Here is a 22,509-nt window from a genome sequence, read left to right as displayed (position 1 = left end):
TATGTTCCGGAAACACAGTGAAACACAGTGTAGATAAGCTTATATTAAAAAATAATCACATAGCATAGAACGGAACAGTCTGATTCTTCGTGGATGTTCAGACCATCGGGATCAATTGTTCTGCCTTTTTGGATTACAAAATAAAACTTCTGTGGCCTTACGGATAGAGTCTCGGATGGAAGAGAATTTTTCGATGGGTATTAATTGCATGTCGTTGGCAGTGTGTTGTTAGGAGATGACAGGAAATGTTCTGCGGCTGCGGTAGGTTTAGATTTTTAGTTAGGGTTGTCTATAGGGAGGGGGTTGCACTAGTACGAATTTTATTTGTTTTGTTTTAAATTGGGTCAAAATTGGAGCTTTTCCTAATCACGCGGCGAGCAAAATTTGGAAAAATTTGTCAGTGGACCAAAAATATCAAAGACGCCGTAGTGCGGGGCAGGCAGATTTTTCCAAAATCGCCCAAAGAAAACAAAAATTCATTAAACATGTCAACTGCGTGTTTATATAAGAAAATTGATGCACTGTATGCCTTCACTAGTAAGCGCACGAAAACCAAGAGAACACACTGAGGCGCTCAACATAAGTCTAACTCGATCTTCAACTCGAACTCGAACTCGAACTCGAGTCCAAACTCGATGGATCATTTCTCCCGCAAATAACGTGTTCATTTTTTTTTCTCTACAGTATTATTTTGAAAGCAATTTTTGTTCCCTTTACAGGTAGACCATCACGTGACTAACTTTTCATAAAATTGTGAGGTATAAATTAAAGAATGCCGGAAGTGGAAAAAGCATGTGACAAAAGGTACCACACATTGTTGAAAACCTATATCCCTGCTCTATATTTTAATGTGTCAGCAATTTTATTACTTAAACCACATGAAAAAAAAAAATGAAAAATCCCAATATTGCCCCGAATTCCTGTTCCTGTTCTTCGCCCAGCTTATACATCTCTTTGCTTATTAACATTAATAATAAATAATAATTATACATTATTATCAATTATATACTTGCGTTTTAATTATTAACTCGAAGCGCAACTCGAAGTCCAACTCGAAGTCCAACTCGAAGTCTAACTCGAAGTCCAACTCGAACTCGAACTCGAAGTCCAACTCGATGATACCTAACTCCCAATTCGGATGAATTTCAAGAAAAATGGCGTCCCGGTTTGCAACCGTAACAAGCGAAGAAATATTCCAAATTAAGGATAAAGCAGTTCCTGAAAACACAAAGAGAGCGACGAAACTTGGTTTGGCTGTGTTTAAAGGTAATGGTTTATGTTATTACCCTGTAGTTTAATGGGAAAAACCGCTGAAAAAGCTTTTGCTTGCAAATGCAAATGAATCTTGCGTAATCTGTTCACATGTGAACCAAAGTTCAATGTGTTTTTTTTTTTCAGAACGGTTCCTCGACTCCACTTGGCCACAACACACTTCGTAATATGCTGCGCTGCATAACGTCAGGGAGTGCTCGAAATTTGCGGTCGTCCGGTGGTCCCAGATGACCAGAAAGTTTACCGGGCGACTAGTTTTTGGTAAAATGAAAAGGATGGTTGCCCGAATAAGCCCTGCCAAAAATAGAAAATGTATTACATAAATGCAGCTGCCGACTCACTTGATGGTTTTCTATCGTCAATGTGCGATAGTAGAGTGAATTTAACAATAGTTAATTTGCGGCAGTTGATTATTTTCCCGTGTTTTGAATATTTGGGGCTTTTACAAAAAATTGTCAGATAGGAAAATTCACATGTTGGCGATAGAGATCGAAGAATGGCAAAACTTAAACCCAGACTTCCACAAAAAACTGCAGGCGAACTGTGGGATACGCAAGCTCCAACGCCAAGCGATACGGCTTGCATTTAATCGCAGGGGATTTCCCAGTTTGGGAAAACAAGCATTTATCAGGGAAATCAAATTTACGGGTTTAGTTGCGCGGCTTTGGAATCAGGGACACCCTGAATTCTTTTTTTTTTATTTCGAGCACTGCATCAAGAGCTGGTATAAAGCCACACCTGACAAACCACTCAATTACAGCCACCACCGTGACGGTTTTGTCTGCTGCCAACATCGAAACTCGGTGTTACTGCGACACTCCAACATTCTAGCAATTCAAAACAATGCCAAAGAAGCTTAGCAAGTTCTTCGATCCGGCCGAAAGCCAAAAGAACGCTGTAGCGGTCACTCAAACAGCTGTCGTTCCTCAGACCAACTGCCATCACCAAATCCAACTACTTCTGGTTCTGGAAACCAGTTTGTTTTCGAGTCCACTCAAGACAGTTCGTAAAATCTTGTACATGGCTTTGTTCCCTGAGACACCTTCTACAACTGCAGTTTTTATTTCAATGTGAACTTTGGAAATAAAAATTGTATCGATTAGGAACAGAACTATTGTCGAACATTTATTTTCACTTTGTTTACCGTGTATTTTTTCCGAATTCACAGAGCACGTTTAAATTTCTTCAGTTATCTGATCACTGGATGTATCATGTGACTTTTCTGGGTCATTTGCGCGCGGGATTTGCGCCCGAAAATATTTGTAATCGTTGCAGTAAAGTTAAAATCATCTTTTAGCACTATATTATCTGATATCACTGTTTTAGTATACTTATACTAAAACAACTATTCACCTCAGTGTGGGTGGCTTCACGGCTCGGTAAATATCCGTCACTAGCTAACGCCACTTCGGTGAATAATTGTTAAATCACCAAAAGTAAGCCTAAACTGACCCTAATTTTTCTTTAGCCTTAATTTAGGCTTGTGGAAAAAAAGTATCTTGACTTCATCTGAGTGTATATTCAACCTAGGTAAAATGAGGATCACCAATTTAACCTAGATAAAAACGGTTTCAACCTGAGAACGGATTTTACCGGCAACATAAACTTGTGTGTGGCTTACGCGCGCGCGCTCAGCTGAAAACTCTTTCGAGCCTCTTTGCTCGCGTCAGCTCATGATTCAAATGGGTCACCAGAAATAAACAAATACCGCTAATTTCGCTCACCTTTCTTCTAATTCCTATATATAAAGAATATAAATAGACATCTCCTATTCACGAAAACTACGAAATTTCTACACAAACCGTTTAATTAATTTGTCACTTAAATCCGTTTGTGTTGGTTTGTAGCTCCACTCGCGCGCGGACTCGAATGAGTGGGTGACGCATGCGTAAAGCCCCTCATGTTTTTCCTGATTTTGCAACTTTACTCGTTTATATCTCTGCTTCCGAACGGTGAATTTTTTTTTCATTTTTTGCATGTTAGTTTAGATTAATTTAAAACGTTTGTCTCTCAAATGAAAAAAAAAAAAAAGTTAGAGACAAAAAAAAATGATTTTTCCGAAAAACTGGGCTACAGATTTTGTTGAATTTTAAATATTTTAAAGAGTATTTCTAACATTATCTGGTGACGCTGCATGGGGAAATTTCACTGTCCCGTTTCTTCAATAAAGACAACATATGTTGATTTTAAGGCTCAAAGAAATGCCTAATATCGTTGCCATGGTATGGTTATTCTGGGGGAAAATATAATGTGAGATATCTATGATGGGTACTTAATACCCTGGCCAAATTTCGTCTTGATATGATTACCCTAACTGTATCTAAGGACAGAATATGTTTATTTGTTTGAAAAAAGGAGAAAGTATTTCGAGCCTCCTTAACTTATCATTATTGAAAAATTACCCGCAAACCACATTCGTTCTCAGGATTATACCATGGATAATAGAAGAGACTAGTCTCTTCTATTATCCATGATTATATTCATTTAGACGATCAAATTATATCATAGGAGGAGAGGTGTTGGAGGTAAAGTTGGTCCACTTTTCATCCAGTTAAAATCCGTTTTTTCCCGCTGTTACACGCAGAGATGTCTTCTGCAATTGTACGTATCCACACGGTTCTTGCAATCAAGTGGAATGTACGGTGCCCGGTAAGGGACATGCATCCCAAAAACCATACTTACCTAGTACTGCTACTTATTGTATAGCAGTGTCACTCAATTAGTCTTCAATTATCTAGCAGTGCCACTTATTATCTAGCAGTGCCACCCATCATCTAGCAGTGTCACTTCATTACATGAATCTAAAGGGCAACATACGCTTCCGTAGCTTTCTAAGAGCCCGCAAAAAAACTGACAGTTCTAGATAATTAAGTGTCAATTTCAGATAAATAAGTAACCGTGGTGCCATATAAAAAGTATCAGTGCTAGATAATAAGTGGCATTGCTAGATAATAAGAAGCGGTGCTAGATAATTAAGTGACACTGCCAGATAAATAAGTCACTGTGCTAGATAAGAATAGTTTTTTGATCGTATCTCCTTTACAGGGCACTGTAGGAAGGTAGCTTGAAGGCTTGTAAAGTCAGGTGTTAAAAATTATTATGCTCTTTGGCATTCATATGTTAACAGTTTTGTGTATTCGTTTACCAGTTTGACAGTTGAAAGTCCCTCTTCTGGATACTCCTACAGCTATAGCCCCTGTAGATCGTTCTCTTTGGGACCGGCAGATAGAAGTAACTGTCGTGGTGATGTCTCGGTAAGGGAAAAATGACCTTAAAATTTCCTCAACAGAATTGCTCAATGACGAATGGATAGATAGGTTATAGAGTGTAGTACGGAAATCGCTATGCACTGAATACTCTGATAGAGTATTTTGTTGAGTTTATATACAGATTTAGCCCAGCCAAAGAGCGGAGCTCCCGTTTCTAATCTCAGAAAGCAATATAGTGCATATGGAAATATTTGACTGATGATCTTTACACCCACTCTCTTAAGTTTAAAAAAAACAGCAAAAATTGCTAATCGAAAAGTCAAATTAAAGTGTAGTGATTCTCTTAAACTCTACTGCAATTTGACTGTCAAACAAAGCAGCTATCGACTGAACATCCATTTCACACAAAAAGCATATGTATCGAAAGCTATTACTTTAGTGGAGATAGTCGCCACAGTAATGATGAATTCAGACCGTAGCCGGCCACAATACAAAACCGCTTGACAAACAAGACAAAGATTGTTATACTTAACTCAATCCCTGTAGGAGATTTTGCCAAATTTCGCAGGTTCGAGCTTACTAAAACGCTTTTGAAATTCTTATCTGGCGAAAAAGAGCCTAAACTGTCCAAAACATTGCTTTCAAGTGCATTCGATGCAGATAGATGTACTGGAAGCCAGTATAAGTTTATACGGCGTCGAGGAATCAGTTATAGCGGAGCTACGCGCGGAACACCATAATTAAAAAATTGTGGTAACCCATCGATGCCAGAAATTTTAGTTTTATAGCTATGACGCCATAGACCGTCCGTACGTCCACCCTTCCATGTACGCCAATATGACCAGTAGCACGCTATTTTGAAGCATATATCTTGGATATTGGACATCCATGTTATGGTCAATTGACAGCTGTCAAAGCAAGCTATCCGCTGACCAGTATCACGTGACCATATCGAGGGCTCAAATTTAGCCAGCTAGATAAAATTGGTTGGTTTCCCAGTCAGCTGATCAAATTCAGTTTATTTCCCAGCCAGGAATGCAATAAAAAGTCATTAATTCACAGCCGAGGCGTCTAGCGATAGGAAATTTCCCAAACAGCTCAACGAAATACCTATATTTTTCCGGTCAGCAAGATTCATCTGGGGAACAGATAAAGTGAGAAACAGAGTTAACTGAATAGAGTGTAATGTGAAGTGCTAGATTTCAATCCCATTTGAACCATGTGAGCGTTAGCCCTACAGATGGAAATGGGCCCACACAAGGACAGAGAAAAACTCTGACCAGGGTGAGAATTGAACCCACGACCTTCGGGTTAGATCTCCGCCGCTCTACCGACTGAGCTACAAGGTCAGACGGGAGCAGGCCGTGGGAAGTGAAGATGTTAAAGTCACGGCAATGAACATGTACAAGTACAAGGAAAGGTTACGTTTATACAAACGTTGGCCGTATACATGTTCATTGCCGTGACTTTAACATCTTCACTTCCCACGGCCTGCTCCCGTCTGACCTTGTAGCTCAGTCGGTAGAGCGGCGGAGATCTAACCCGAAGGTCGTGGGTTCAATTCCCACCCTGGTCAGAGTTTTTCTCTGTCCTTGTGTGGGCCCATTTCCATCTGTAGGGCTAACGCTCACATGGTTCAAATGGGATTGAAAGTGAGAAACAGATTCGTTGGGTGCCCCTGGATGACAAAGTGAAACCAGTTGGCCATGGGAGAGGGAAACACTACCGTAGCGAGAGGAAAATACTTGTGAAAACCAGTCTTGTAATTAATGTGGCCAAGTAAAATTTAGCCCTCCCCTTACAAGCTAAACAGGCAACCAGCTGCAAAGTTTCGAAATTACCAGCGTTGTGCATAATGCGGTGACCTCCCGCTAGGTTGCTAAAATGAAAACCGTGAAACAATTAAAAAAATTGACATCCGCGGATGATGCTCGTACAAAGAACAGCTGAAAGAAAAAGAAATTTCAGGCATTTCCAGCATACCGATGCTGGGAATTCTGTACTGACGATTTCATCATTTTGTCAACATGCAAGATTTAGATTAACTATCTTATTCATAACATTTCCAGAAGACTGAATCCAGCATGTTCAATCTTTAGCTGCTATTGAGCTTTCACTCAGAACATGGGCTTGACTTTCTAAATCGGCGAACGTCATTAAACGTTTCACACTGAAGCCCCAACACAACTCCCATCGCTTTGGTTGCCCCACAGCATGTTATAAACGGATTTTCATGGAACTCAAATGGCGCAGTGGTGAGAACATTAACCTCCCACCAATGTAACTCTGGATCTTCATCATCATCATCATTATTTATACGTTAATACTCCTTTTCTTAAGGAAAAAAATGTGCTTCATAACAGCAAAGAGGAGCTTTCAGTGGCTTACGACACGATTTTAATATTCATTTTCAATAACGTTGGTCCACATTAATCAGCTATTGTTTAAAGACCTTAACAAACAAACTAAAAACTACGTTTTCTTTGTTCATCCACATAATTGGACTTCTCTCAAACCATCTTGAACTGATAAAATGATCAATCTTCTTTCTTCACACTTTCACATTGATACATTCATTTTTTATTGACTGACTCTTGATTACATTTCAATTTTCAGGTTTGCATGTGGGCTACAAATGGTGCGAGTTACCAGAACATTGGTAGGACTAGCACTGAAAGATGTGGATATGAAAGAGAGTTCAGGACATTTCGCCTGGAATACAAAAATCCGAAGTATGTGTTGCCGATAAAATCCGTTCTCCGGTTGAATCTGTTTTTACCTAGAGTAAATTAGTGAGCCTCATTCTACCTAGCTTGAATGCGCACTAACCCTTTTAGTGGAACCTAAACTAAGCGTAGATAAAAATTAGGGTCAGGTAAGGATTAATCGTATCTCTGAGACTTTCACCTCTCATATTTCTAAAATCAAAATTTATGAACTGTTTTCGGGATTTTCCGAGGTTAAAATGTCTATAAAAATCGACGTTTCGATCAGTTTTACTGGTCTTCTTCGGGTTGTTAAAAATTTTCAATATGGCGGATCGAAACGTCGATTTTTATGGACATTTTAACCTCGGAAAATCCCGAAAACAGTTCATAAATTTTGATTTTAGGTAAGGATTAGTTTTAGTTAATATACATGGAATCAATAAAAATTATTATACAAAAGTAAATAATGAAAGAAACTATGTTGGGTTTAGCATGTTCGTCGTTGTAGTGTAGTGTTCAAAAATACAAGACCATACATCTGGAGAGTCCGAGTCCGAGTCCGAGTCCGGTAAGCACATTGTACTGTAATAGTTCTTTGTTCCCTTACTTTATGTTAGTTGTAATGTTGAGACTGAATGGATAAGTGTATGAATACAGAAACTGATGATACGAAACAGACAGAACTTGTGGGAAGGTATAGATGCTTACCTTCTTTTTTGGGCATTGATAGCTGCTTTAAACTAGGAAAGGTGCACATTCAACCTAGGTAAAATGCGGATCATCAATTTAACCTAGGCAAAAACGGATTCAACCTAAGACCGGATGGACAGCATATGTAGTTCTTGTGTACTTGATCTACTTGACAGAATGGAGAAATGATCCTCTCACTCAACTCAATGGGCAATTTATGCAATTGTCTCATTAGCCACAATTGAGGTGTCTTTAACGCGAACCGAGCCCATGACCTCTGCTATGCCGCTGATATGCTGAGCTATGAAGCCACTCAGTTGGGAGCAGGTCAATTGGTTGGGCTTATGTGTTCCCGTAAAAGACCTGGATGAAAGAAATGTGTTTATTTGAAGTTCAGGTTATAAGCGAAATGAAGAAGTGATCCTCGCACATGGTTGCTTAGATTGTCCAGTTAAGAGCGGGGATGACTTCTCCATTTCTTCTCATTGAAACCCGCACTGAAAATAACTTTTTTTTTACCTACTTGTGTTGTTAAAGTCTCAATCATAGTAGGGTTGTTTCTGATTTTGGCTTGTTAGAAATGATCGACATGATCGTCAGAGCACGGTTTATTTACGGAAAGATGCCCTTCTTAAAATGTGAATCATGGAAGTGTGTGGGTGTGGGACCTCAAAGTTTATACGATCGGTCGTTTGAAACGGGAAAGCTTCTAGAGTTTTCTCTCGGGTGTGCCACCATAGTTAATATAGTGGAATGGTTATGAAACCCGACAAATTTCTTTGTTGTATGTTTTTGTTCTCATTTTTGGCCTTGACCGTGCACAAAACACAATAGTTGTTTATTCCGTACTGAGGAACTAACCAATAGAAACGTGTTGATTACGTAATTTATGCATAGTGTATAAGCGCAAAACAAAAGATTGTGCACAGTCGTGGACTTTCCAACCTAAATCTGGGCATCTTTGTTTGCTCCTTTGATGTTTGCCGAGCTTCAAAACCAGTCCCCTCTATTAACTATGGTGCCACGAGTAATTCTTACTCCTCTCTGAAACTAACCGCGTGTACCATTTCTCGGAAGAGTAAAGTTAAACATGAACAAATTCTCAATTTGGGACAAACCGCTTCAATCCCGATTCGGACAATCAAATGCATTGAACAGAATGCGAGTGGTCAGTTGTATCTAAGGCTGCGGATAGATCGCAGACGACAAAGATAACCTACCGGCGATTATCCTGCACAGTAATAATATCATTGTGTTATTTAAAGTGGTCTTTGTGGTGTAAAATTGTAATATTAATGCTAATAAAAAGTGATAATGGTCAAATATTAATGACACTAGTAATGATATAAACACTCAAATTTGCTTCAAAACGGCGAGCTTGGAAAGAAAGAATATGAGTGAAACATAACAAGCAGAAAAAACCGCAACTCGAACGAGGGAAAAAGGCTTGCCTGCAGAGTGAAGACTTTCATGTAATAAACTATTTTTCTAGTGGCAAGTTTCCAGAGGACTCTGGATAGTTCCGGTCCTTTGGGGGCTAAGGACCAGGCCCGGGTTTCTCGAAGCATAGTTAGCGTTAACCAGCGGTAAATGCGATGGAAACGTATAGGTTTCGATAGCGGTTAGCGCTAAACAGGCTTCGAGAAATTGGCGCCAGTTTGTCAGTTCGTTTAAAATTTCAATTTTGTCCGTTTATCCTCAAAACGCCCCGGGACTACCCTAGAATCACTAAATTACCACCAGCAAAAATATGGTATTCCAGACCACCAAAGACAAATCCTGCCAGTGAAAGAACGTTGAATTTTAAATACAACGCCCTAACCATTAGGCCACGCCGCTTCTTAGAGGACACTACACAGAATTAGAAAAAAAAAAAAAAAGAAAGCACCTGCAAATTCCTAAATTACATGTAAATCCTTTGAAAATCTTCCAGTTCCTTTCCCGATTGGGAGGCCCATGTCATCTTCAAGTGTGATCCTTCAATGACAGGAAAGGCGAACTTTGAATTACTTGAAACTGAAGGGAACGTCTGGGTAAGTTGGATTAAAATGAATAACTTTGTTAAATTACATGTTGTCAAGGCAAGGTTGCCATGCATCGCCATAAAAAATAACTACATATCTACAACTGTTTGTTCTAAGAAGCATCTGCTTCTTCCTTGAGGTGCTCCAAACACAATCCGCCATAGAAATCAAGGTCTAAGCAAGCATAAAGAGGCTACATGGAGTTCACGCTCTAAAGTTCGTGAAGAAATACATTGCTGGACAATGTCATTCATTTTTAGTGTCGTTGTACCGCACAAAGTGATCTTCTCTTTTCCGATCAGGCTGCAGAGTGTTGCTTTTATTTAAATGGATCTGTAATTTGTTAAAGACTTCCATCATAGTTTTTATTCCCTTTTGAACTTTTTAGACCTGTATTCTCACTTATAAATTGTTACATTTTATGTTTATTGCTTTATTATTCCCAAGCTTCTATTATTATTATTATTATTATTATTATTATCATTATCATTATTATTGTTTTATTATTATTATTATTATTATTATTATTATTATTATTATTATTATTATTATTGCTATGTAACATCACAGGCCTTGCCTGGTCAATTGTTTCCCTTGAGAGCGAATAACAAGTTCCTAAAGTTCCCAAGGGAGTCCTCTCCTGATTCCCTAAAGGGACAAAACGTTTCTTATTAGGAGTGTAGCCGTTCCCAACAGAGCAGTTTTCTGGATCACTTCAAGTCTGATGGTGGTGCCAAGCTTTTCGATGTGTTTGTCAAACTTATCAGATACATCCCCTAATGCTCCGATCACAACTGGCACTACAGTCACTTTCTTGAGCTTCTATAACTTTCTTATTTCTTCCCTAAAAAGTTGGTACTCCTCTATTTTCTCCAGTTCCTTGTCATTTATTCGCGCATCCCCTGGAATGGCGACGTCAATGATAATGACCTTCTTTGCTTGCTTATTAACAAAGATAATGTCCGGTCTTCGAGCTTCAACTATCCTGTCACCCTGTACATTGAATTCCCACAGAACTTTGAAACCTTCGTTTCCTAACATTCGCTCTGGGGTGTGTTTGCCTTTCCACACAGTTGCCAATGCACATAACGTGCAACATTGTCGTGACGCCTCTTGTATTCACGTTGCGCCAACTTGCTGCACTCACTTGTTAGATGGTTTACACTCTCTCCTTTCTCTCCACACATCCTTCACATAGGAGATTCTACATTCTTGTCTATGTGGAACGATATAATTAGTTCTTAAAGCTTGCTCTTAAGCACTGCGGATCAATGTTTCTGTACACCACCGCCATGTTTTAGCCATGTTTTATCCCAGTCCACTCCCGTCAAGTCTCTAACATACTGCCCATGCATTTGCTTCCCTTTCCATTTGTTTTCTGTTTCCTTGCACTCTTCTTATACTCTCTTGGCTCCGCCTGATCCGTCTTCACTGTTCCTCTCTCTCTCCCACTTTCCTTAACAACACCTCATTACATCTCCCTACATACCAACCCAGATTGTTTTCTTCCCTCCCCCGGACACAAGCTTCGCAACTAAGTCCTCTGCTCCTTCTCTTCCTTGGTACATATATTCTTGCAGTGTCGCTTCTTGGGTGAAGCTCCTTATTCATTGTCATCACTTTCCTGGTCTTTCTATCCATGCTTTGCAGTTCTTCTTTCTTCCATCCAATCACACCTCCTCCATATCGTAGCAAGAATTCCGTCCATTTGTTTACTGATTATTATTAATTAGTAATTAATGTATATTATTAATACTAATATTAATAATATTATTGATATTAATTAATATTATTATTAATTATTAAGTATTTGTTATCATTATTATCATTATTATTATTATTATTATCATTATTATTATTATTATTATTATTATTATGGGCAGTAAATACGCATGACTGCTCTAATAAGCAGTCAAGGCTCTATAGGCTGCGTAAGGCGTAGCCTATAGGCCGCTACTTTAACGTATTGACGACTTTTACTAGATCTGCCAAAACCTAAAAAAACAAATGATAAGGCCTATAAACAAAGATAAACCTATGACTCTGGCCCAATCTTACGGAAAATCTAAAAAGATTCTTGATCAAAAACGATTCGATGAACCCTACTTAATTAATTAACTAATAAATTAATTTCCTGATATAGTGTTTTAAAAACCTAAACTAAACCCTAAGCAATCACTCATCACTTCAGTGATATCCTTAATAACGACCCTAAAGCACTAATTTGATAATATCTTTAATATGTTATAATATAGGATCTAGGTCAGACGAAATGCATCTAAATTAAAAGCTTAAAATAGGCCAAAAGTATCAGAGAATATAAATTATTCAATCAATATTCTTAAACTACTAAATTGATATTTCAATGCCTTGGCAGACTAGGGCGTGCGCATGCCATATTCAAAGTGCTTGAAATGACTGCTTTCTGCATCTTTTCCAATACCACTCTTCCTTTCTTTCCCATCAGCTCCCTCATCTCTTGATCCAGTTCTTTAGACCATCCCCCGAGGACGTTCATTATGATGTTATATTGTTCTACAGCATATCCTGGGTACTGTTTTTTAGTTCCCATCGCAAGTGTGCGTACTTAGCAGTTTTTTCTTGATCTTTTCGTTCACGGTTCTCAACTCATTTCTAGCGTAATAACCTTCTTCTCTTCATGGTTAATAATTCGAGCGTCAATACGACTTGCTTTCCATTCTGTGCTCTCTCCAAACACTGGAACATCCCAAAAAGCCTCCATCTTTCCATTTTCGTACTTTGGGTTCGGGTTAAACAGGAAAATACCACGGTGCGATCTTATCTACGAGCTCCAGATCTTTAGGCATTTCAAAAAACACAGTCTTCAAGGCTGCGTTATGTCGCCATAGGTGCTTACTCTGGGCAAAAGCAGGAACACCCAGAGAGCACATGTTGCACTGTTTCGAGGCTGTTATTACAAAGTCTGCATGACATTTCATCATTCGGGCCTATTCATGTTTTCTTTCCATGGTATACCCGTGTAGGTAGAAGCTGCTCATATAGTTCAACCATGCGGCAGGATTTAAACAGAGAGTGAAGAGACGGGGGAAGAGAACGTTGCCTTGAGAGAGTCCTCTGTTGGATTTAATGATGCCTGATTGTCCATACCCCTGCTTTGTTCTTACAACAATTCTTGTGTTCCAACATGAGGTCAGGCAGAGAATTATCTCCTTTAGTCACGTTGGAAAATGGTGCGTTACCATCATTTCGTTCAGCCAGTCATGATTAATTGAATCATACACTTTCTTTACATCAATCCACGCCATACTAAGGTTGCGCTTTCTTCGATGACAGTCCTGCAAAACCATCCTATCTATCAGCAAATTATCAATTGTTCCACTACATCCTTTTTTCGCTGCTCTTTGCTCTAATTCCATACGATCGTATTGGTTTAGGTGGGCATCGATAGGGGTCCAACAGACATGAAGTGAACCACTTATAAACATTATTCAAACATGTCATGATAGGCTTTTGATTATCACTTGAGAACTTGCCTGGCTTTGGAATGAGGGATGCTTTTCCCGCCACAAACCACAAGGAATGCTCTGGTTGGCCTCCCATGATTGCTTGAAATTAATGCTTTGGTCACATTCTCGTGAAGTACATGCTCTCTTGTCCACCCGTAATTTACCAGCCTGGCTGGTCCAGGTGCGCTCCAATTTCTCTTCTTTTGCTAGATCTATACAAATCTTTACCACTTGTGAAACTGTTAGAATAACTTTATCCTCCATAGGGGGTGGGACTTGGTCATTTATTGCTCTCTTGATCTCTTTTAACCAGTCAGCATTGCAATTTCCTGTACCTTTTTGCTCCCAGAGGTCACGCCAGAAGCTGCTCGCCTGACCGATGTTTTCAAACACGTCTTCCTTCGTTTCGTTGTTGGTAGTGCTTTTTCTCTGGAATTTTTGGCAGAGTGTCGTCTGTATTTCTACTCGCCATGTCTGATAAACACGCCCAGGGTAGGGTAGGAATTGTCTGTTGCCTTTTCTTGACTCCTCCTGTTTTTTTTCCTTGTGCAAAACCTTGTCTTTAACTTTCTAAGTTCTGACTTCTTTTCTCTATGTAAGCCACCAAGCTCGGCAATGATATACTGTTGCATTCCTTTTGAAGAATTTTGCTGTTCTTCCTTCCTCTTTTGGTGATCTTTCTATTCTCCTTTAACCTGTCCAATTCCACTTTAGCAATAGACAGCTCTTTCCTGATTGCTCCAGCTTTGCTCTCATATTCCTCTTTTCTCTTTTCCTCCTTGTCTTGGGTGCCCTTTTGTTGGCTATTTGGAAGCTTTTTCCATCCTTTGCATAACTTTAGAATGCGTTCACCACAGAGTAGAGGATACAATTCGCTATCTACAAATATTCAAAGGGCTTTTCTTCAGGAGATAACATGTTCTGCTTCATTAACTCATCTATGACTCCATTGTTGTTATCAAATTTGAAGTCCTTCTTTTTTGTCTTTTCTTTCGTTCTGGTGTCGATTTCTCTATTTTTTAAATCACTGGATTCTCTTTCACTGATGCGAGGATCTCTATTGTTTTCTCCTTCAATTCGCGTACCTCATTGTTCATGAGCTCTCAACTCCCAATGGGCCTTCTCTCTGTTCAATTAGCAATGATGGCGGATTATACAAATTCAACTCAGTTTCTTCAGGAATATTATTCACTTCAGAAATGGCTTCGCAACGCTGTTTTTGACCTCTTCTCACTCTAACACGCTCCAATATTGTCTCCGTAATATTTCCCAGTGCCTTTTCCAACCTAGCTGCCTGATCTCTAAGGTTCCGGCTTGTTAGGACCAGATTATAATACCCCTGGCTCGTTCCAAAACTCTTTCATTGAAAGCGTATAAACGTTTTCTTCACGTTTTCCAGACGGGGTGGATCTTCGGAATTTACAGGTTCCAAATCCTTCTTCTTGAAATCAAGCAAATCGCTGCTGATTCTGTCAGTCCATGTTCTCCTTCTCTTGCCACGCTATTGTTGTTCTGATCTTTCAATAGACATTGTTTCTGTGCAAGATTCTCGCACTCATTAATAATATGAGCACGAGTTTTTTCGTGATCGCCGAAAATTCTGCAAAGAGGGGAAATATCGACTTTATCAATAGGATGTTGGATTGATCTTGTCTTGGGCAGCCATGAGAGTCCCTTCTGTTGCTTTCTTAATACCGCCATTCCTTAACCAATTCCAACTCTTAGGATCTCTAAATTCTGTGAATTTTCTTTTCTTTAAGATTTCTCTTTCTGTTGTTGATTACGGTGTCCTTATCTAAACAAGTACCATTGACATTTTCAGCAACACTCTCCTTTATTAATTCCTCCTAGCTGTTAGATACAAAGTCATGTAAACAATATTTCTCAATAAGGACACAGTCTTCGATGCTTATTAGACCTCTTCCTCCTTCCGAATTTTCTATGTACAATGGTTCAACATCGCCTTGCGATGTTTATTATTATTATCATCATCATCATCATTTTTATTATTATTATTGTACCGTAACCTGGGTTCGCTAACACAGAACGTGAAGAACACTTGATTATTTTAGTTTTAATATCGTCCGCGAGCCACACACTATTACAATCCGCTCTGCTCTCTCGACCACATGGCATGCCCCAATATGGAGCTACCATATTAGGGCACTATGTCACACAACAGCCCGTTACACTGCCCCCCTCCTAGATAATTATCTGTCCCGGATAAGGAAACATATAACAACAACTAAGAGAAAAAAAAAATGTTCTTAACAAATTTCACAACAACACTATGCCGTGTTCCCTAAACAGTGCATCTCGTCACAAAGTCACTATATCTGAGGGGTCTTCTCCGACTCCTGTCTGAACGCCTGAGGTGGTCCTGGCCTCTCTGCCGTGGTAAGGTTTCATTACTGGTAACGGGAACATTCCGTCTGAATCGGGGGGGGGGGGGTTCACACCTTCTCCGCGTACGACGGGATGCTGCATTGCTCCTTGTGGTGTCTTCAGGCACCTCCTGGCGGGTAGATGCTCCTTCAGGCAAATTCGCACCCTGTCCTTCAGGTGGTTCATTGAACCAATCCGCACAAGCATCTCCGCGGTACTGCCAAAGCCTGTCTCTGTGCACAACCTTAGGCTTTGCCCGAGGGCCACGCTGAATCCTGTACACAACATCATTTAGGCAACATACGGCCCTTCCCATGGCCGGCTCAGCTTTGGAGATTTGCCTTTCTTGCGTTGAGGGTTGTACAACCACACAAGTCCGCCCTTCCTGAAAGTAAAAGCTTCACTGCGGATGTCGTATCGTCTCTTCATTCGTTGGCTACCAGCCTGCTGGTGGTCTCGTGCAAAGTCATGAACAGTCGTTATAGATGCTCGCAATCTCTCCGCATACTCGAGATAACTTAGTTCCTCAATATCAGCGTGCGGCTGCCCCAAAAGCAGATCTAAGGGGACACGCAATTCTCGCCCGAACATGAGCATTGCAGGCGTCGTCTCGTGCACGGCTGAACGGTAAGACATCAAAAGTAGTGGTAAATGCAAGTCCCAGTCTTTCTGATGATCCTGAACAAATGTGGCCAGTTGATTCTCTAGAGTTCTATTGTAACGTTCAACCATGCCATCCGACTGAGGATGCAGGGCGGTTGTCCGTGTCTTATGGATCCCAAGCGAGGTGCAGACCTCCCGAAAGACAAGAGACTCGAAATTTCGTCCTTGATCAGAAAAAAGCTGGGCTGGCACCCCAAACCTACTGAAGAATTGAGACACTAGGACATTAGCAACAGTGACCGCTTCCTGATTTGGGAGTGCGTACGCCTCAGGCCATTTACTGAAGTAATCCATAGCAATCAAGATGTACTTGTTTCCGCTTTCCGTTTCCGGCAAGGGTCCTAAGACATCTATAGCCACACGCTCCATGGGCTCTCCAACATTGTACAGCTGAAGCGGCGATCTCGTTTTCACCCTGGGGCCCTTCCTAGACGCACACCGGTCACATTTGTGGCACCACTCTTCAACGTCACGACGACAATGAATCCAGTAGAACCTTGCACGGACTTTGCCTAGGGTCTTCGACACACCTAGGTGACCACCTACTGGACTATCATGCAGAAGTTTCAGCACACCAGCACGAAGTGCTGTAGGGAGCACCAGCTGCCATGTGGTACAGCACACCCTCCCTGAGAGCCAGGGAGTCCCACTGGGCCCAGTAGGCCTTTGTAGTAGAGTCAAGGTGGGCAATAGCAGGCCATTCGGGGCGGTTGCCAGCATTCTTCCCCTTCACGATGTGAGAAATTGATCTGTCTGCCATCTGAGAGGCACGCAATTGTAATGGTGTCCACTGTTGGCTTCCTAACAGTTCCTCGTCCTTCAGTTCTTCTTGCCCAGTGATGGCAGACTTCGAGTGCAGCTCTCTGACAACTGGAATGGTGTATGCTGGCCGACTTCCTTTACCGTCTCCAGATAACTCTTTCTACTCTTGACGCTGACAATGCGTGCAATTTGTTTCACAGCAAGGACGCCGTGACAACACATCTGCATTCTGATGACCTTTGCCCGCCCTATATTTGATGCGGAAGTCATAGGTCTCTAGTTTCTCTAACCACCGAGCCATCTGTCCTTCTGGGTTCTTGAAAGTGAGCAGCCATTGTAGCGAGACGTGGTCAGTTCTGACAGTGAACGGCGTTCCATAGAGGTAGGGGTGAAAATTCTCAATTTCTCTGACAACTGCCAGAAGTTCGCGCCTAGTGGTGCAATAGTTGCGTTCAGGTCTGCTGAGTGCATGGCTGTAGTAGGCTATGACTCTCTCCTCACCATCATGGACCTGAGAGAGAACTGCCCCTACACCGACATTACTGGCATCCGTATCTAGTAGAAAGGGTTCCGTGGTGCGAGGATACGCTAGAACCGGGGCAGACACAAGTGCATCCTTGAGCTGCTGGAATGACTCTTCACAAGCCTTTGTCCACTCGAATGATTGGCCTTTCTCAGTCAGTTCATGCAGGGGCCTAGCAACATCAGAGAATGACCGTACGAATCGCCGGTAGTAGGTGCACAATCCAACAAATCTCCTAACCTCCTTGGCATTTCGCGGCACAGGCCAGGTTTTAACTGCCTCTACTTTGTCGGGGTCGGTGGTTACGCCCTCTGCACAGACTACATGGCCAAGGAACCTAACTTTGCATCGAAACAGTTCGCACTTCTTAGGATTCAACTTCAGGTTAGCTGCTCTTAAACGGGAAAACACAAGTCTCAAGCGTTCTAACTCTCGCTCGAAGGTCGAGGCATGAACAATTACATCATCAAGTTAAATTAAGCACCTCAAGTCCCCGAGTACGTTCTCCATAAGGCGCTCGAATGTGGCTGGCACATTGCACAGACCGAACGCCATAACATTGTACTGCCAGAGCCCATTTCCTACAGAGAAGGCTGTCTTCTCTCTGTCTTTCTATCCCGCTTCTGACACCAATGTACCGTAACCTGGGTTCGCTAACACAGAACGCGAAGAACACTTGATTATTTTAGTTTTAATATCGTCCGCGAGCCACACACTATTACAATCTGCTCTGCTCTCTCGACCACATGGCATGCCCCAATATGGAGCTACCATATTAGGGCACTATGTCACACAACAGTCCGTTACAGTATTATTATTATCATTATTATTATTATTATTATTATTATTATTCTCTGTTCTCTGTTCTCTGTTATTATTCTCCGTTCTTCCGTTTGTTCACCACTTTTGACTGATCAGTGTGATACAGTTGAACCACAATTTAGTAAAAGTTAATTTGAGAAAATTGAGAAATTTAATTGGTGTTTCATTTTGTTTGCAGAGATTTCGTCTTACACACGACTGTATGTGCGCTGGTCATTGCCCACTTGAGGAAGATTTCCCTACCGATCCATCTCCAGGTAAGAATCAGGTGTCTTCTTAAAAGTCAAATAGTTGAGATGGTACCAGGAGCGTCGATCTTCACTAGCGAGTTCTTAAGTTCAAATATTGTCATGTTAAAGGTACTTTAACACGACATGTTTTTAAAAAATATATTAAAAGGGTCTTTAGACGCTCGTGTAAGATTCATGTAAAACGAGGCTAAGCTAACTTTGAAGCGACCTAATTTGGCGCTAAAAAAGGTGAATCCCCAACAGATACGTGCATTCCGTCATTGCTCATTCTTTGAGATCAGGGCAAAGGACTGTTCTCTGTAAGCCCATTTTTTTTGTGACATCAGGAAACGACAATTTATATGTAGAAAAGCCTAGAGTAAACTCCTCTGCCAGTCTCATGATCCATGACATATGGCTCTCCTGGTTACACACCTTCCCTTGTGCATGATCTGCTTCAAGATCATTTAGAAAATAATCACTGGTTAGGAATTTGACTTTGGTTTAATTAGAGACTGTCACACTTGCATTATTCAATTATTTGTGTGCAGTGTGCATTTTATCATGCATTATGCACATCTCGAGTGCACTGTATAGTTTTTTTCACAGCTTATTTTTATCGCATTTGAATTTCAAATAGCGTCAAGATGACACCCAAACGTCGTTCAACGCTATCGCTTATATTTTTTTGTTTGTTACTTTCACTTTTGTCTTTATTTAGCCCCCACCGCACGTCTTAATATTCCCAAAAAATAACCCTTCCTTTTTTCCTCTGTGAATGTTGGCATCAAAAAGTGAAATATGCCACGATTGGAGCTGGTTCCCTTGCTTGTGCCTTGGTGTTACTTGTACTCGGCGTGTATGCATACCGTAGATGGAGACGACCACCACCTCCTCCTAATGAAAGACCACCTCCTGCTAATGACAGACAAGAAGATGGTGACAACAACAACATTGACCCCCCGATTGAAAACCAAGCAGTCATAAGGAACAGTGGGCAACGCCCTAATAACGAGTATACGCCGCTCCTTCAGGAAGCAGTGGGGGCTTTTTTAAGGGGCCATGACAACCAGATCAATGATTCCTGCATTATAGAGGAAAGGAAAGAGGAAAACACAAGAAGCAACAAGAACAATAACTTAACAATCTCTTGTTAAGTCCAGGCATTCAGTTTCCACGGATAAAAGACGCGCGCTGTAATATAGGTAATAGCAAGAGAAGTTACAGGGGGAAAGGATGGCATCCCTCATACATGCCCTTTTCCACAGGTAATATATCTCAAATTAGTTTTAGATCGACTCCCAAGCTGTACATATCCCAAGGGGATTAGGCAAATGCCAATCATATGGCCGGAATGTGTTCTGCGTGGATAGCCCACACTCCGAAAACACATTCCCGCCATATGATTGGCTGTTGCCTAATCCCCTTGGGAGTCGATCTAAAAATAATTTGAGATATATTACCTATGGAAAAGGGCATGTATGGAGGATGCCCTCTCTGCCCCTTTTATTTTCTCTTGGTAATAGCCATCATAAAGTGTGCGTAGGGACATCTTTTGGAGAGAAATTTTGGTTTTAAGAGGAGGGGAGACGGAATACCCACAGAAAATTGTTGGTGAGAGCACCAACAAATTCAAACATCTGGGATTCGAGTGCTCAGAAAGAGCGTTCTCTGAACTCTGCATGCACAAAGATAGATCTCTGTGTACATAGTCATTGAATTTCTCGTGGGATCTTCCTCTCTTTGTATGTCAGTGGTTATTATAAATAAGAAATCTCGAAGAGAAAGAAAATTAGAACGGCAAAAAAGTCTCCATAATAAGCCATGTCTGTTATGAGCTTTGAGATCATAACCTCTTCCACTGGCTGTTCCTCGTTATGATTTCATTATCTGCTTTAGAGCTGTTCCTCAAAATACGATTTAGTAATGATATGTAATTGTAGATAGCTCAGCCTTTTGTGCATCCCAGAGAGGTTGAATTGAAAGAAATCGATGTATCTTTAAATAAACCACTATCATGCACAAATATTGGACAACAAGGTTTCAATTGTTTCGCCTATCTACGAAGAACCGACACCGAGGGTCATAGGGCGTTCATTTGTCTCTTTTCTTATTCTTAGGACAGTACCGGGCTGGGTATCTTCTTGCACAACATCTAAAAATACTGATTGACACATTCCTTACAACTGTTTATTATACCTCTTAGATAGCATGCGCCCTATTTTTATCGTCCGACAGGCCCCGTATTCTGTAGTACGGACGGCAAAATTTAAAATTTTGATAAAGCATTCCCTAGTCAAGATTTTTATGTCGTTTATGTTACATAAACTTGTGAAACTGTTTAAAAGCCAAGAAAATTTATTAGTTTTTTAGATTTTGACGCAATCTTTGTGGCAGTTGAACCTCCCGCTTGGCTTCAATTAGTTTCCTTTCCCGCGTGTCTGATTACCTCGTTTTCTCGGTCCGTACTGTAAAATTACGGATCCTCGTTTTTTTCCTGTTGATTACACGGTTCAACCGCAGTTTCCCAATTGACAGTACAGTGTCTTAATTTAATGGATTGAAGTTATTTTACCAAACACTTCTGTCCTCCTTTGTACCCTGACTGTACGAAAAAACGTTTTAGGTGTTCTTCCCAGTTGTCACAACATCATACTAATTATTGTACTAAGTAGTAATTATGTGAAGAGTTTATATGATTTGGGGGGACGCAGCCTCAAAACAGACTTAAAAACATAGTTAAAAATCCATATAAACGTGTTTTATTTTAAAGTCCGTAACTTGGTCTCTGTTCGACTTGACAGAATCAAACTTGGACAGATAGCCAATCTCAATGTTATCTTTCATGTGATGGTGTTAATTTATCTATTGGCTCAAATTTGAAACTCGCCCGAGATCCCTGCGCATTTCCGAAACGGCCTATTCCATGTCTCGTAAAGGATTAAATCGTTTGTTGTCGCCCCAAACCATTTGTTTTTTCTCTACTTCATTTCGCATTAAGGAAAACCCTTTTTCCTTTGCATAAACCATTTCATGTCAGGTCGATTCGTTGGTTGCTGGACTGTAGGATATGAGTTCCTTTCGAGACCATTTATGGTTTCTCTGAGCATGATTTGTAATTACGCTAAATCAATCGTACATTCGTTAAACCGATTCAGATTACATTGAATCGTTTGTCAGTTCTTTAATTCATTTCACATTATGGAAAACCATTTGTCCTTTGCATAAAGCAACTTTATGTTTGGTCGATTAATTTCTGTACGATATATGAATTCCTTTCAGATCATTTGTTATTTCCATGAAGCTTTTATTATTACACTAAGTCAATCGACCGTTCGTTAAAACGTAATACAGAAATGGGTGTTGCAAACAAAATCGGCTCGTAGGTTAAACCCAATTTTAGCCTGCTTGAAACGAGTTTAACCTAAAACAGGATTTTAGATGCAACTCGAGTAGAGGTGGGTATCATATACTTCTTACTAACCGAGTTCGAGTTCCATACTGTAAACTCACGGACAGCGTTTCTTCCCGTTGATTTATGGCTCAACCACAGAGCAACGTGAACTGGTTCATTGGAGCAGTGCGAATCAGACTAAATAATTTAGAAATGATGCAGCCTAAATACAACTGTTGGCCACACCGGGTTGGAGTTAGCGTGTGTCACCTTGCTCATTTTTTGTTAAATATAAGTAGCTTTGCTGCCTTTTGTCAAATGGTTCACTCAAATAATTTA

General features: G+C 40.6%; 1 protein-coding gene across 1 annotated transcript in view; it reads left to right on the top strand.

The window, feature by feature from the left end:
• Window positions 1-20,202, top strand: part of LOC138052346 (uncharacterized) — a 29,792-nt gene extending 9,590 nt beyond the window's left edge. Inside the window, exons 3-7 of the mRNA XM_068898802.1 lie at window positions 4,421-4,526; window positions 7,098-7,213; window positions 9,813-9,912; window positions 18,725-18,803; window positions 19,572-20,202. Of these exons, the coding sequence (XP_068754903.1) occupies window positions 4,421-4,526; window positions 7,098-7,213; window positions 9,813-9,912; window positions 18,725-18,803; window positions 19,572-19,933 (763 nt within the window). The 3' untranslated portion in view covers window positions 19,934-20,202. The remainder of the gene's footprint in view (window positions 1-4,420; window positions 4,527-7,097; window positions 7,214-9,812; window positions 9,913-18,724; window positions 18,804-19,571) is intronic.
• The last annotated feature ends 2,307 nt before the right edge of the window (window positions 20,203-22,509 follow it).

The sequence above is a fragment of the Montipora capricornis genome, chromosome 6 (genome assembly GCF_036669925.1).
Source record: "Montipora capricornis isolate CH-2021 chromosome 6, ASM3666992v2, whole genome shotgun sequence".
NCBI classification, from domain to species: Eukaryota; Metazoa; Cnidaria; class Anthozoa; order Scleractinia; family Acroporidae; genus Montipora; species Montipora capricornis.
The sequence above is the reverse complement of the archived record's forward strand: the minus strand, read 5'-3'. Positions and strand labels throughout refer to the sequence as shown.